General features: G+C 30.2%; 2 protein-coding genes across 7 annotated transcripts in view; one reads left to right on the top strand and one right to left on the bottom strand.

Annotated features, from left to right (window-relative positions):
* The window catches only part of LOC105152697 (SUN domain-containing ossification factor), a 43,174-nt gene that overhangs the window by 25,009 nt on the left and 560 nt on the right, over positions 1–17,605 (bottom strand). For 2 of the 6 annotated variants that reach the window (XM_087410357.1, XM_087410356.1), the window contains exon 1: positions 8,760–9,074. Coding sequence is in view for 1 of the 6 variants with exons in the window: in XM_011067121.2 (XP_011065423.1) it covers positions 16,541–16,656; positions 16,882–17,086 (321 nt within the window). In the remaining 5 variants the exon portion in view is untranslated. Of the gene's footprint in view, positions 1–8,759; positions 9,099–16,540; positions 16,657–16,881; positions 17,087–17,605 lie in introns of those variants that run through there. The other 4 variants (XM_011067121.2, XM_087410360.1, XM_087410359.1 and 1 more) reach the window with 4 other exon arrangements.
* On the top strand, positions 3,979–5,750 carry LOC105152691 (hypothetical protein). The gene is made up of 3 exons (XM_011067107.2): positions 3,979–4,284; positions 4,670–4,843; positions 5,219–5,750. The coding sequence occupies exons 1-3, from the start codon at positions 4,192–4,194 to the stop codon at positions 5,420–5,422; spliced, it is 471 nt and encodes a 156-aa protein (XP_011065409.1). The 5' UTR covers positions 3,979–4,191; the 3' UTR covers positions 5,423–5,750.

The following is a 17,605-nucleotide window of genomic DNA, read 5'->3' on the forward strand; positions in this document are numbered from 1 at the left end:
GTAGTACAAATAAAAGCAATTAATTTCATAATTAAACATCTAATGCACATGTAACAGAAATGAGGACTACTGAAATTTTTAATTCTCTTCAAAATCTGCAATGTTCTACTACAATAAAAAAATACTTCAATTTTATATAAATACATTACTCTCAGTTATAGATTTCTTTAAAATAAAATCTCGTAATTTTGAATATTATGTCTCGAATAAAATTCATTGAAAATCGATGAAATATATAAAATTATATATGCTTCTTCGAGAAACTATCACAGATCAGATAAGTTTTAAATTTCTAATAAATGAGTGCATAAACCTTTGATAACATACACAGTACAGTATTATTATGATAACAAATTATTACTAAACGTGATAAATAAAACAATTAACAGATTAGTTTCTCTAGAGAAAATTACACGTTGCAACGCTAATCTATGTGACAATCGAAATATGTGGATTGATTATCGTCTCCATTCGGAATTGCGATACATATACATGTATGCAAGAGTAAAAGTAAACACTTTATCCTATTGAGATTATCCTATTGGAGATGAAGAGTAATTGCGTGTAGCAATAGTGTATCGCGAAAGTACAAATTGCCATTACCGATGTGAAATAGGGACGTCAGTCAGCTGGTTTTATGGGCGTGTGGACGACAAAAGCAAATATCATTGACAGTATAGTCTAAAAATCACATTCACAATCACACATATTATGTTAACGTGAACATAACCACACTATAAAAAAATCTAGATTGTCGTGCTAAATAGAATCGCGTTCGATCAGATGAAAGCGAAGATAATAACGAATGATAAGGTATTAGATGCGTTCGCTATACAAAACTCTTCTTAGAAATCGGAACCGATGTGAATAATTAGCCAGATGACAAGAATGATATTCGTCTTTCGAATGTTGTACAAATTAATGATCGTCAACTTTTCTAATCTCTTTATGCTCCCTTTACCTCTCAGCGATGTATAAATCGTTACGCCAGCAATATTGAACCAGCACAACCGGTTTTTAACCATATACATATTAAGCACGAAGAATATAAATTGTATTTGATAAATTACGATTCGTCTTTTAGTTAAATTTCATCCGCGATTTAATATAATGTTATTTTCATTGTGCCTACGTTCGAAAAACTCTTTTTCACTAATTGTAAGACTGATGCAGATTAAGATTGGCAACGAGTATATATATCTGTTTTCCGAATGCGCTCTCTTGAGCTCTTTCTCTCTTCTCACTATTAAAAATATATAAGACTCAACTAACAAATTTCTTCTCTTTCAACATAAGTACTTTTCACATGAGTGAAACTGGCATCTTGACAGTGACTGTCTTTAAAATACGATGGAAAAGTCGTGCTTATTTTCTTTATTGGTAAATACGTAGCATATTCCGGATCTACACATCCCGAGGATACATTTTCGTCGAACACTTCGATTGCGTTTGAGGTCGCGATCGCACGTACTTCATAAAATTCCGCGTCACGTGTGACTTATCGACCTTGTCGAGGAACGGGAGATTTGACAGAGAAAATTGCGGTCGCTCATCGATTGTGCCGCGAAAAATATATAGGTTGAAAAATATAGGTTGCCCGGCCATAAGCGGAGTGAAAGCTCTAATTAGCGGGCGGGGAGATTTCACCCGCTTTTCAGAGATCGGCTTTATCGCAGAGCCACCTGGCAATATGGTTCGCGTTCGTTTAACGAGAATTGAACGATTGTCAAATTCGTCGTTGTTATCACGGTATTATTAAATGCGGATACGCGCGACGACAAAATTTACATGGACGTTTAATTAAAGTAGAAGTAGATTTATGAAAAGGAGGTGAACATTGCGGCGACAAGTTCGATTTTTATTAACATGAGTTGCAGCAGCGCTCTACACAACAAGCCTTTGTAAAAATGACATAATTTAGTGAAGCCATGAGATAGAATTCAAACTGTATAGTATAGAGAATTTATAGAGATTTACAACAGAATAAAACCATTTTTTTTAATTCTTTACTTCAAATTTATTTTTATAAAAAAAATTAATTTAATTAATTAATTAAGAAGAATTGATATTAAACTTTTCTTATTCATAATAACTCTGAGTAAAATTTATGCTTTTCCATCGAAAATAACTTAAAATTGTTTGATTTCAATAAATTGTTTCATATATCCTTCTGTTTATTATCTGTGAATTTACGTATTTTCATACGATTTTTATCAAAATAAAAAAAGATAATTATAAATTTTATATATTTTATTATGCATTTTATTATGCACTTTATGTTGCTACATTGCATATATTCAATTGAAAAAATATGATATGAATACAATTATCGGATCTTTCCTAACGATAGATTAAAAACTTTTATGTTCAGTTTTGCGAAATGCATTGTAAATGACACGAAACTCATTTATTAAGAGAAGCAAAAATTGAGATAAGCAATAGAAAAAGAGGAGATGAGTGAAATAAAACGATAATGTCAAATTATATAATATATCTGTTATATATATGAAATAAGCACAAAGAAAATAAATACGAAAACCTATAGGAAAACATATATATTTAGCGATGTTTATTGCAATCAAATAGTACGCGAAAGAAAAGATTCTTCGTAAATTCGCTTTGCGATTGAATTTCAAAAATTCGCTAGACATATTGAATTTTCTACGATGTAACGTCTCTTGTCAGCGTCGACCTAATGAAACTTGCGAGACATGTCAAAGAAGAAGCCGAAGAACGGGGAAAGAGAAAGACGACGCGTAATGGAAGCAAGTAGGGAATTCGTTAATGGTTGGAAAGAAGAAGAAAAGTGACGAGGGGAGGACAAGAAGGCGAAGCGGTGGCTGGAGAAGTGAACTCGGAAAGAGTTATGATAAATTAAGTGAGTGACCGAGTGCAGCAATGAGATGAACGTGGGTGGATAGCGCAAGTACATGTCGAGTATATTTTCGTGCGTGGTTCCTATCCGGTAAAAGATGCGGATAATATACTTTTAAAATCGCAAGGATGCATTTTCCACGGTTGTAAAACAAAAGCTCTTCTCTGTTAGAATCGATGTTTATAGACCCGTAATTTTCTGTAAGATTTATTAAAAGCCCCGAAATAATTTAAAACTTCTTTTTTTGTGTAAAACAAAAATGATTTTTTTCTTGCGAAAATAGTAAATTCGCGTACACAACGATACCGGCAAAATGAGTAAAATAATTCCTCCTGTGTGCAATCTCGATTGAAAATAAGTATATAATTGTTGAATCGGTACGTCAAAACATCTTATTTAATTCCAAGATAATAGTTTAAATAAATTCGAGAGGAATGCTTGGAATTGACAACGAATGAATAGTTTCTATCTTCTCTCAGCATTTCTCGTCGAATTCAAACACTATGATCCGAAGGGTGATTCAATATCTCAATAGCACTCATCGTACGAGGAGTCGTCTGCAACAATCTGAGCGCGATGCAATGAAATGCAAAATTATTCGCTGCATTTCTCTACTCGCCACTTTAGCCAATAACTACTCTTTTATTTTTTACACCATCATGAAACTCGACAGAAGTTTTTGTCGCGCGACAAAGTTTCCTCCGCCGAATTTCCAACGGTAGGTACTTTTACGAAGTAATTCTTGGTCGGATTAGACTACTTTCGGATTTATCTCTCTCTCTCTCTCTCTTTCTTGCATCCTTAATATTATATCGTAATAAAATTTTACGAGAACGTACATCCTTATTCTAGATTGCCAGAATAGATTCACTAATAACAATTGCTATGTTTTATTGACGCAAATCAAAAAATGACTCGCTACACAAGTTTATTTTTAAATTAATAAACTGTCCATCTGAAACTATTATCGAGCATAATCAATTTGGCAGTGAAAGATCGTTTTATATTTCGCGATGATAAGGCCCATCTTGAAAGATATGAAGCACAGATCATCTCAGACCCACCGCCAAGGTTGAGTACCAAGAACTATTGTCACTTACGCATTAAATGTATTTAGCGAGGAAGTGGGGACTTTAGTCGGTTTAATGTTAGTCAGTGTCACACTAGCTACTGACAGGTCAATAGTTGGGGCGTTTCTCAGCGTAGTTGGAAACAGACGTCATCACACTTCGAATGTCTCGGCGAATATTTTTTTTGTCGTGATTATATTTGCGCGTATCTGAGCTGACAAAAGTACTACAAAGTGTGATTTGAAAATGGCTGAGGAGACCAGCTCTAGACCCAGCCTCCTCACGAGAATGAAGGGATATCTTAAAGAAGCGCCGTTCTTTTGCAAAATTATCGAATTGGTAAAATCGCTCAAAAATAATTCATTATTATGTCCGATTTAACAATAAACAATTCTCATATTTCAAAATATATTATGTGAACGATCTAACGTTTTTAAGAGCAATAATTGCGTCCAGCAAAAAAAAGCATCTTTGCAACTGCTGAAAGATTCTTTAATATGATTATCAGTTTTTAGATTCAGTGAAAAACAATAAGGATAAGATATCTTATTATATCAAAGAATTTTATAATAGTTGTAAAGCTGATTTTTCTGTTAAATATAACTGAAATATCGTTATATTATGACTTGAGTTAGAAACGCATTTGTTTTAGGAGATTGTTTATTTCGAATGTTTCTACCAAGTCCTTTTTTTGTACAAAATATAATAATTGAATGCGTTACAGGTTCTCTGTGTCATTGCAACGGGATTAGTGACAGGACCATTTCAACAGAATCAGTTTCGACCAAATGATATACATCACATAGCGATATTTCACGTGGCAGTGTGTGGTTATATTTTCATAAATGCAGTTCTTATTATGAGCCATCTCTTAGGCGAAAGATTGCCTAAAAAAACCGTGAGTTAAAAACCAAAATATTACGTTATTCGCAACAAATCTATTAATCGACATCTATAAAATCTATCTATGATTGCCAACGAAACGATTGAAAACGAGGAATCTTGAAAAAAGTTGAAATTCCCTAACTTTTATGTTTCACGCGGAAAATTTACAAAATACACTGAAAATCAAACGCAGAGTTATACGTGTATTATTATTTCGTTATATATTCTTTTTCGCGTTACTTGAAAAAAAAATTCCACCTTACAAAATTTAACTTTTCTTCTCTCTGTCGCAATTTTCATGTATCTGACCTTAACATATGACGATGCAATATCATATTAAATAATATATTATCGACAAGGTATTGTTTTTCACTCTTTTCTCTTGCAGGCTCTTATTTTTTCGACGATGGGCGCGATTCTCTGTTGCACCGCCGGCCTCATTCTGATTCGCGACTGGGACAATTTTTCGAGTAATCTGATTCACGCGTATCTGCAGGAATACAGCGATCAAACGGTAGCGGCTGGTTCTTTCGCGATCTTGGCAGCTTTAGTATTTGCCATAGATACGTATTTCACCAACAAAAACGACTGATCGTTCATAGATTTCGATCATCGTCATTGTAAAGAGCGAGAGGGAACCAATCGGTTTGTTGTTACAATCCTGCTTTATTAAAGCTATTATTTCACTGATTATTTTTTTTGTTCTACCGTATCGATTTTTGTGAAAAATGTTCTTAGCTTCTTAAGTGTTTTTGCTAATATTATCTTCGTTAGCATATCAAGAAAATGATCATGAGATCATTTTAAAATAAAAATGTAAAATTTATCTTAAAAATGTGGCATTTGTAATTGCTTTTTATTAACAAGCACATTTATTTTATTATGTATTTCATGGAATATACAATGCTTACAATGAATAATTAGCATAAATACTGTTTTACACTATTCTCGCGTACTTGCAGTTTAAGATACAAAATATTTACGCTAATTAGTTTCTCCTTCCCTTTACATATATGAGCATTAAATTTTCGTTATGTAGGAAGATATTTTAAGCAAATGTAAAATACTTGCACAAACATGAATTTTTTATATGATCTCAAATAGAAAAATTGGAAGTTGTATGTAATATTGAATGAAAAGTTTTTATACTCATATTACAAACTCATTCTACAAACTGTTCGTGCAAATTCAAGTTACAGCGCGAAATAAAAATGAAAAACGTTCCGTGTCGTAAAAGGATCCAAAAAAGTTCTACGATAACAAAGATATTGCTATCAGAGCTTCAAAAAGAAAGATAAAACTTTTTTATCACGGGCAAGGAAAAAAGCATTTTAATCAAAATCATTTTCTTTGCAAGCTATTTGCAGAAAAAAAAATGTTGTTTGTAAGATGTGATTTATCGCTCAAAGATCAAATTTTATATTTCACGTACAAGATTACATTCCCATTAATACCGTTTATTTTTATTATTATATTTATGGATTGATATAAAAATTACTACATAATGATATGAAAATGTAAATAACCAAATACTTATTTACAAGCGTAATCACTCTTAAAACTTGCAAATAATGCATTCAAAAACAACAGCACACTCTTAAAACTTTATTCTCTGCACAAAGATAATAAAAAAGATTCCATTCTTTAAACACTTTAAAACATAGCGAGCAAAGCGAAACTGATGAAGTTCATGAGAAGCTTTTTCCGGAAATGAAGACATTTCCTAAGCTCTATAAAAGCTAGATCTTGAAGAAAAAAATCTACATGATTGCGCTTTTTATTTTCTAGCATTGAATCGCAAGTAATGAAAAGTTTTATTAGCTTTGTTATCACAAAAAAAATCATTTGGCGGTTCTTGTCTATTTGTTGAAATCCGAAAGATGATTCCGGAAAGAATGTAGTCTCTCCTTTTCGAGGAACGAAGGCTTTCATGTATTTTCTTCGCACGCAAGAGCGTATAACAAATTCGACAAATTCTGTTCAGTACTTCGAGAAATGCAAGGGAAACGTGAAAGTTTATCCGCCGACTACCCTGCTAAGAAAAGTTCAATGAAGGAAATTCCATAAGACGAAGTAGAAAGAACAGTTCAAGAATGCACGTACCAATCATTTCTTTTTCATATCGTTTATATCAGCAGTGCAAAGACCTTTTTATTTTTGATAGATAAATATATTGTACATTTGAAATCAATGCTGTAATATATGTATTCTCAAAAGCTTTTCCAGATTTACTCATGCTATCTTCATAAATAAAAAAAAGATTTTATACTGATAACGTTTTCAATCTCTATTCATAATTCTTCATTTATTATTATGTCGGATAACATTTTTATATTCTTTTGATAAAGAACGAAGAATATAACGTCGAAATATCATCACAGTAACAAGAATACTTTTCCTCCACACAAAAAAATAAATTAAATGGTACAAGCATTTTCTTGATCTTTAGAAACCTTAAAAAGGTGTCGTAATAAATTTACCGTGATCTCATTTTCTCCGACGCTAAAAGATTTAAATACCTCGCATTTTTCCACTTTCCAATGTAGACGTTAATTTTGCACTTAGAATTTTGGAAACTCAAGCTTATAAATCATATTGTACAAAAAATACAGAGAATATAATTAATTTATTTTAAAATTGCAAGAAAAATACAAAATAAATACCTAATTTTATTCAATAAAAAGTATGAAATAACTTTGTTTACATTGTAAATCATTAGCAATTAATTAGAGATAAAAATATAAATAAAAATATAAAATAAAAATTTAATATAAATAAAAATTTAATTAAAAAGTAAATAAAATAAAAGATATATAGTTTCATCAAATATATAATTAGTCAAGTGAAACATACAACGATTTGAAGTTTTAGCATGTCTATACAGACACATGAGATCATTTACATACCTACTTCAATACAAATTTTTCAAATTTAATACAATAAAGTCATAAATTGTCAATTAACAAACAATATTAAGTAAATCGACCGATGAAATGTTAAACACAAATAAATGGAAAACTCTATATTCGGTTAAGACGAATCTTCGCGTTTATAGATATTAAATTATATTATTATGCATAACAATTTATTTTAATCGAATATGGCGTTTTTCCATTCATTTGTATTAAAATAAAATTTAATCTTAATAAACATTATTTCATTCTAAAAATGATATTTTCTAACAATAAAAAAAAATGAATGAATCTAAGTATCGTTCATCAGAAACTCGTAGTAGAACGGGTCTAGGTATGATCGGACGAAGAAATGTAATTGTCAATCTTCATTAATTAGATTTTAAGAGAAAATGAAATAAATAGTTTGTATAAAATTTCATAAAAAGAATTTAAGAGCGTGGTTTACGAATGAATCAGGAAGGATTCTTACATTCAGTTTGCTAAATAGCAAGTTAACGATCACGCGGTATACATGCCGTATTGAGCTGAACAAACTCGCGCAAAACACGTGAACATATTTCTGTGATTCCTTGACTTAGCCAAAGTAAATCGCGATAAGATCGCGGTAAGAATATACATACATTTCCAGATACACTTCCTTATCAAGACGTAATCTAATCATATCTAACAATAAATGAACATATGTATGTTGACAAATTAATCCAATCTATTATAATTGTAAACTCTCTAAGAAATCTCTTTAAATTATCGATATTTATAAACTCTGATCTTAACAATTACTAAATATACGATGATAAAACGTTGTCAAATGAAAAAAAACGATGCATATTTGCAAAATTAATATACTTTTCGTCATCGTGCATGATAAATATTGACAATATGTGATAGATTTATAATCCTGTCGTGTGTGTATTGGCAATAATTTCACTAATCAATCTTTTCGCAAGAAGAATCTTTTCATCACGTTGAAAAAACTGACACTATTATAGATATAAAATTATACAGAACGGATACCGGTTTCCTCTCCGATATACGTGCATCAAAAGATAATCGCTATTCAATTTCAAATCGATACTAAATATTGATCAATCAGGAAGCTCTTTCGAGCGATACATCCAACGAGTGATTAACGATACGCTGCACCGCACCAATGGTCATCTCACTGATTGTGAGTCGACTCTACGCTTCGTTTCTGCACTTTCTCTCTTTTAGTCTACGATCGCACGTCTTAGACCTCGCGATTTATCCAACCTTTGTCCAACTTTTGTCGTAAAATCACAAAGGGTGGCGAAGAAACGCGAACCGATCCGTTGACACGGCCATACCGGTGGCCGCTCGAACGTGGACTGACATCCGCCCTCTCGCACAGCGTCGCAGCGAGCGACCTTTCCACGCCACCACCCCCTCACGACCACACCGTCAGTCTACTTCCACCAGCACCCTTCTCTCTTTCGCATTCCCTCTCGTATCGCATTGCCACAACTTTCCCTCTATCGAGGCTTTCTCATGCTTTCTAATCTGCCCTTTTTCTTCAGGAGCCCCCTCTTGGTCCCGATTACTCATCCCCCTGCCACTGCAGAACTCTTAATAATTTGCAGTTAACCGCGGTTGCTGTGAGCTTTTTATGCCCTATAAAGTATTTACGTGTAAAAGTGAGACGAGCAGGAACGGCGCGTGCCTTGCCCGGAAAATATTTGGTTTATAAATTTTTAACGCTCTGCATTTTCTAGATTGTGTTACGTATACATGTATGGTGGAATTCACGTGATAGGTGCTTTCTTTTCTGAATTTTTCTTAGAAAGTCCTTTTGTATCTTTTCCCGAGATTTTATTGTGAAAATATTCAATGTAAAACGCTAAGCTCTGAATAAAATGGCTTTGTTAAAAAATCTGAAATGTTGAGCAAATGCAAACATGATGTACAAAAATACTCTGTATATCAATACAAGTATATCAATAAATATCAAAATAAAATACGTTGAATAAGACAGGAATTAAAGTAATAAAATGACAAATCATTTATACAGTTTCTCGACATGTGAATTATTCACTTGCATTGATCATTCTTTAATCATTCTTTTCTTAATTTTATTAAATAGGCATCAATTATAGTTAATATAATCTTATGATATCTGTATAAATTATTATGCGCTCCAAAATTCCACAACAATCTATGAATTTTATGTCTGTTTTATATAAATCACTTGAAAGTAATTTGAAATGAGTAAAAAGGTATAGATGTTCAAAGATGCATGTTGATCGAGATGTCAAAATCTATCCAGGTAAAGAAAATGCTACATAAGGCAATCTGAGATAAACTTGATACTCTATATGTGGAATTAAAGATCGTCGGAGATAGAAAGCGCGGTGATTTATTGATCTATATGTACTTCAAGAGACGTATTTCGGAGATGAAAAGATGGAAAAGCTTCCTTTACCACTATCAATGATAATTTTTCGAATATGTCGGAAATACCTGCCTCTCTACATCATACAAATATTATGTTTTATTGCGTATAGGATAATAAAAAAATGCGTTACTCCGATATTGACTGCGCGTATGCCGCGCGTCCAAATATATACTTGAGCCGTCGATTTATTCTTCTTTATATAGAACATTTTTTCCTATCGAGATTGAATTTCTTCGCGTTAGAAATAGATGATGTATACTGTGAAAAAAATCAATATACCGCAAGATGCAAAATACAAGTGCAGTTTCTCGAGAAAATAATGAACTTTTACTTCTAAAACAGCAGCGAAACTAATTTAAAAGAGATTAGACAAAACACAGAAATTTTTATAAAAAGCTCCATTACCAGAAACTGCAAATAAAATACAAAATAAAATGCAAAATTTTTTTATTTTAAATTTAACAATAAAGAAATCGTAACGGATGATGTCTCCCCAGAATTTTTCTCGACTTTAAGTTTATCAAAGAACTCGACATGAGAAATGAGATCAGAGATTCTACAACATCCTGTGCAGAAAAATGTCGGCATCACCGAATGCAACTTGTTCCGCGTTTCGCGTTATCGATAAGAGACGTAATTCGCGAAAGAGATACAAGCATAATCTTACTGTAGATATCACAAAAAGAAGGACACAGCTGCAACTGCATCATACTGCAAGGCATATACTGCAAGGCAATTTCCAGCTTCGCGCAAGTCGCTTTCGACGAATGGCTCTAGTGACACGCGAGCAATGAACGCGCAAGTTCTTGAACGAGTGTGCGAGGAAGCGAAGGGGTTTTGTATAAAACTTCACCCGTTTGGGATCGGTTACACGGCCGAGTTGGACGCTCGCCAGAAGCATCCCTCGTACAACCTTCAACCCCCACGTACTGGCGCGATAGGTTTTCGCAATAGAAAACGAAATAAACGCTTCCTGGCGACCCGTTTTTCATCTCAACATCCGTAAAGTGGACGTGCCCCTAATCTGTGCTGCTACGCGAAGAAAAATATAAAAGTGCCTAGAATATTCTGTAATTGCTTAAATCGAATTTTAATCGCATTAAGAACACGATTCCAGAAATGTCAACAATAATTACTGCTAATGCAATACTAATTAGTAGCAATCATTATTAATTATAATGAATAATTAAATACTTGTTTTCCAATTCAATTAAAACACTGTTTCCATCGATCATAATGCATTTGTTTGTTGAAATACTGTTTAAATTTTTGCTTTCTTCAAATTTTCTCACTATCGTTATATTAGTTCTTAAAAACTTTCTGTCCTTGAGAGTTCTGCAACTCTTTGGGGATAAGTCATAATTTTATCAATTATATTACAATTTTTTAAATGGAGAGATAATTTTGCAGACATTATACGTGTGTTCATTAAATGCGATAGGTGGATATATGTAAGCTATTTCAAAACTAATAAATACCCTTTGGCTTTAGATTCTGTATGCTTTAAAAATTATCTTTTTTTTTTTAATGATATAATATCACGTGAATATTATACAATAAAATCGTATCGATTTATACAATATGATCACTTTATATTTCAATTTGTTTGTTATTTATTTGTTATTTTACTAATGCTTTTGTTTTCTAAAATATGTGTGATATTGCCTCTATATACAAATCTCTAAACATTTATTTAAATATGAGAATTAAAAATTGCAACAATAAAGAGAATATACCGTGCGATATATCAAGCTCTTATTAGTATTTCACAGAAATAATTGATTCAATATTAAATTAAATTAAATGATTAAATTGGACATGGAATTACTTCACGTTTTTATAAATTATTATTACGAATTAATTAAAATAATGTATGTCAAACATTCAATAGGAAAAGGGAGAGGGAAGAGACTACGAACGGAATGTGTGAGCTGTTATATAACCTGCCACTAATCCATTGTATCCAGTCATTTGTCAATCGCATTAATAACAGATGCCTCATTAATTAGTCGTTGTTTGACGTCATTAAGAAATAATTTTAGTTGATTTATGAGATATATCGGAGAAATGTATACAATCATCATTGCATAATTATATTGTCCCTATCGTCACACATATGTACAAAATATGAATATATAATAAATGTACAAATATAAATAACAAATAGCAAATATAAATAACGAAATACAGCAACATATCGAGATATCGGTACCTATCTGAAAAAATCGTTATTCTATTATTGAGCGCAATGTACGTACATGTATACAACATCGCATATGCCAGTATTGGATAGGATTAACTTGCTTTAACAATAAGCTTCGAATACGCGCCTAATTCCTCTAAACTAATTCCACTAAATACCCAGTGGCTAATTTCTCTTACTAAATACACAGCAATATCGATTTGAAAGGCACTCAGGTGATCAAGATTTGATCCTAGTGGCTCAATATTAAAATCAAAAATAAAGAGCGAAAGGAGCATATATGAAGATGGATCTACCTGGATATTAATGAATCGAAGATATGACGCATGCATATATATATATAGCAATTAATTGTTTCTGTTTAAGTTCTATCGGTTATCAATAAGAGAACTTGGCGATCGAGGCAAGCCCGAGCAATTCAGTGGCGCAGTATATACAGTCTATAAGATAAATATTTGATTAGCATGAATATCAATGTGTCACTTGTACTTGTTGCGAATGATCTAGTATCTATCAATTGGTATCTATTAATATTTCTTTCGTGTAGTGTGCATTTATTCTGAGATGTCCTAGAAAGAAAACTCTGTAATGCCCAATGTTAATTTTAACCTCACACATATATTCACACACAACACTATTAAAGATATTAAATTGTAACCAAATCTTTTTTAAATTAATGTACCTACATTTATGAAGATAATGAGACTTTTGCATTACCGGAACGAAAGTTTTATTTATAAAAATCTTATCATTTTCTCAATAATTTTAATTACAGAATTATTAATGATTTGATGTCTTAATTAAAAAACAATTGTTAAAAATGATTTTAAAACATATAATTAATATCACGCAATATCTTTTGCAACAAATTATATTTTTTATATCAACAAATAAAAAAAATATGAAAGCTGACAAACATCGAAATTGCATAGCAAATATGCCGATGTAATATTACTTAGCAATTTATAGTAGCTACATAAATAAATTCGTTTCTGTTAAATTATTTGATTTAAGAGTAAATAATATTTATTTAACAACGAGCAATACAAATTCATATTGCTTTTATCGAAGAAGAAAAGCAAAAATATTTTTTATTGTTTGCGAAGAAAAATACACGTACATCGCTGTTTATATAGATTTTCAAAACAATTCTTCGATAGAAACGTTTAAAGTTACAATATTCTATTATGTTAATATTCAATAATGTGAGTTAAAACGGATAAATAATAATCCTCGATCAAATTTTCAATAAAATTCAACTCGCAAATTAATCTAACAAATAAACTGTGGAAGCTTCATGACAAATTAGCTAAATATTAAAAAAAACATTAAAAATATAATAATAAAAGAACAAAAGACAATGATTTCTTGTAAATTTCATTATAAAATTATTTGCATAAGATTTTATTCTCTTTGTAAAGTTATATTGTTACCAATTAATTTTTCTTGGTCACATCGAATCATGCGCTACGCATGATTCTAAAAATTTAGCGAAAACAACGAAGAGATGGGTCAGCACTTTGCACGCTTTAATTAAGTGTATTTTACATTATTCATAATCCTTCGATAATTTTGTATTCGTGAAACGTTACCGGAAACTGCTATTGTAAACCTTATTCTACGCTACAATGCAAAAGTATACGAAAGATTAATGGTAAAATTAATGTAGTCTATGAGGATGTCACATAAATGAATAAACATATCATAAACGTCATCGCATACGTTACGATGTGTTATTATATGTGTAAATGCTTTTATCTACTAACAACAAGGAAATTTCTTTTTTACATATTGCAATAAAGAAAACACCATTTTGAAATACTATAAATTTTACTTAAATCTCTCTTCATATGTATCTTGGAAGGTAACGATTATTGAATTCTTCGCAATATTACTACATTATTAATATATCTTCTCTCGATATGAAGATCATTAAACGCAAACGAATACAATTAACGCGATAAAAATACACCGGTAATGAAGATAATGACGCATCGTCTGGGTTAATGAGTAAAGAATCGCTTTTTCAGCGACGTTATATTTAATCGTTAAATTTTGTGTAAATTATTTTCAAATATAATATTATCCTTTGCTGTTCTTTATTTTGACATATATTACGGGAAATTCTTTTATAACTAGCGTTCCAATGTCTAATATTATATTAATGAATAAATTTTTACAAAAAATATTTTAGTTTCATGCATAAATACAATTTGTTTTTGTTAATTATATTTCTTAATTTTTTAAATTAAATTTATTTAAACTAGAATTGTTTTTATTTTTTATTTTAGACCAAAAATTTATTCCAATACAGTTGGACCAATCTTAAATTATCAGAAAACTGCGCATTATCTCAATCTGATTATACTGTGCAATAAAATTTTATAATGCACAGATTTGTGACAATCACAAACTGGTTTGAAAATATGTAGGGACAAAGCCCTACATTTTTCAGATTTGTCCTTTGTTTTCTTTAAGAAAATATTGTCACCGTAATCATATCTCCATATCATGAAAACAAACATATTCACGGACAAAAAAGGTATTATATATAAATAGGTATATAAATTCTCGAAAAATATGCTTCATTGCAATACGAAAATACGACGAATAAATGATATAATTAAATTTATTTGCCCTTTATGTAAGAAAATATAGAAAATTTTTCCCTTATATCGCCTATAATATTCCCATTTTATATTTCCGTGCATCATAATTTACAAGTATATAAATTTCCGCGGAATATGTATGATATTGCGTTTATAATATGCATGCATATTTTACAGAATTCAGCGCAGACAACAGCATAGAAAAATATACGTAGGTGAGCAGATTTTTTTTTGTATTAAAGACAATTTTTTTTAGATTTAAAGATAAATACTAGTTATATTTTATTCGTGTTTCACAAAAAAGTAATTCAACGTGTAGTATAAAATAATGTAGAATAAAATATAAAGAAATATATTATTCAGTCACTGAGAATAAAATCGAAAAGCATAAAGAAATATTATACATACACGTATTCGTTAACAATCAAAAGATATAAGTCAATTGCTAGCCTCTTTAACATCAGCATAAATATTAAATAATAGATATATTTGACTCACAAAAATCTACTACAAAAAAAAGGAATTCTTAATAGTACATAAAAATTTCCGAAGTTTAATTTTTGTTATACAAAAATGTTTCCGTAGAAAAAGCTAAATTTGTTTAAAATTTAAAAAAAAATTACAATTAAAAATTTTTTTAATTAAAATTAAAAATTTTGTTATTATTCTGCAATATTACATTATATTAATATCCAAAAATCTACATTAAAATAAGAAAAGAATATAAGATCAATCTATAAAGATGATCCTATAAAGATCAACAGAAAATGTCATGGCATATTAAATAAACTCAGAAAGCAGCAATTTCGTCAAATGTTCGTTGCATAATGACATAATGACTGCAATCGCATATTGTAAAAATGCAACAAAAAAATATAAAGCACAAAAAAGATAATAGAAACAATGCACAAATACAATATATTATTGTTATTATATTTTTTGATGATAAAATATATAACAGAGTGGCAAATAAAATTTATTATTATATTCAATAATATTTTCGTTATAAAATCGTTTACACTGATTTTATGATTAAAATGTCATTCTATAAAGACGTTTAAATAAAATCTGGTAAAAAGTATTCCAATAGAAGCAATATATTTAATCTGATTCGACTAAATGGCGATTTTTTCATATTGTTTTATGCACATATTTTTTAATCATCCTTCAATCTCAATTAAATAAAACTCTTTACAGTAATTTATATTAATAATCGTGAAAAAAAATTTTCTACAACTTCGAAATATCCTATATATTTTATTTTCACAATGATATTTTATTTTATTTTTATTATTTATAAAAATATTTAAATTACATTGTATTTATGCACAATAATAAATTGTCAAGCACAAATATTTTAGAATAGAAAAGTATTTTGCATGCATGTCATATAATAAAATAATCGATATGCAACATAAATTACTGCATTTATTAACAGTCTACATTGATTAACTAGATAAGAATAATAGCTTTATTTTTATACACACACAGTATTGATCAGTTTATATCCCTATACATCTGCTATTCAAAAGCGCTTGTTTACTAAAAAATAAAATAAATGTAATAAACTCACCCTTGAGAGAGATTAGGCTGTTGGGTGAGACTCTCAGCTAAAATATCTATATTCTTTTTCTCCCCTGCATCATCGTTGGTAATTGTCTCAAAACTAGCAGAGACTGTAGCTTCTTGCTATAATATATCAATATATAATTTAATAAAAAATACATGAAATATAAATGTATGTAAATGGAAAATGTAGAACAAAATTTAAGTATCCTTATATGTATACCATTATTATAGTAGACATGTATTATTGCTATTACATTCAATATGAGAAAAATACATCTTTTCGTACATATTATGTAGTAAATGAATATCCTTACATGAGAAATTATACAATTATAAGTGACTTACCTGGTCATATAAATTGTTCTGGTTAGTCTTTAATGTCGCTGTTGCAGTTTCAGCATCCAGTATAGACGAAGACTCAAAACTTTCATGGTCCTCGTAATTGAACGTAACATTATTATAAGCTCCGTAAGTCTCATTCTTCTCAGGATGGAAAAAAGAATCTTTGGTTTGTGCGTTCTCCGAAGCTACTATTAGAAACAAAAGTCCACTGTAACGGAAAGAAGTGGCTAGTATTATTGTCTATTAAGTAACATTGTGCCAGTGTTGCATAATGCAAAAGCAATTATCTCTTACAAAAGCATGATAAAAAAAGATCAATTCTTTGCAATTAAACACAATCCTACCAAATTTTGCCTCATTCTGTCCATAAAATTTAATTTATAAAAATAATATAAAATATATACAAGAAACAAATTATATTCAGAAATTTAATTCAACATTCAATTAAATTGCTATTTTAATAATCATTTAAAAAACCGCATCTGACGATGTAATAAATAAAGTTTAATTATAAACTTTGTCAAAATAAAAATATATATATATATTCATTCTACATAAGTTATACATAATTTTGTTCCATCGCGTTAATCAGAATTTTTGCTCAAAAATATTCCAAGACAAATGGCTCGCGGGATATCCACTGATACTCCAGTAGTTGGCAAAAATTTTAATTTGCTGTACAAATAGGTGCGAAAAAGAACGAAAGCTTTGAGCAAGAATTCGCTTT

Source organism: Acromyrmex echinatior, chromosome 10 (genome assembly GCF_024713525.1).
Source record: "Acromyrmex echinatior isolate Ae372 chromosome 10, ASM2471352v2, whole genome shotgun sequence".
NCBI classification, from domain to species: Eukaryota; Metazoa; Arthropoda; class Insecta; order Hymenoptera; family Formicidae; genus Acromyrmex; species Acromyrmex echinatior.

Excerpts from the sequence above, each read along its gene's own strand:
- LOC105152691 (XM_011067107.2), top strand. The coding sequence starts at position 4,192 with ATGGCTGAGGAGACCAGCTCTAGACCCAGCCTCCTCACGAGAATGAAG. Across the intron at positions 4,285-4,669 it reads TTTGCAAAATTATCGAATTG|GTTCTCTGTGTCATTGCAAC; the intron begins GTAAAATCGCTC and ends AATGCGTTACAG. Across the intron at positions 4,844-5,218 it reads AAAGATTGCCTAAAAAAACC|GCTCTTATTTTTTCGACGAT; the intron begins GTGAGTTAAAAA and ends TTTCTCTTGCAG.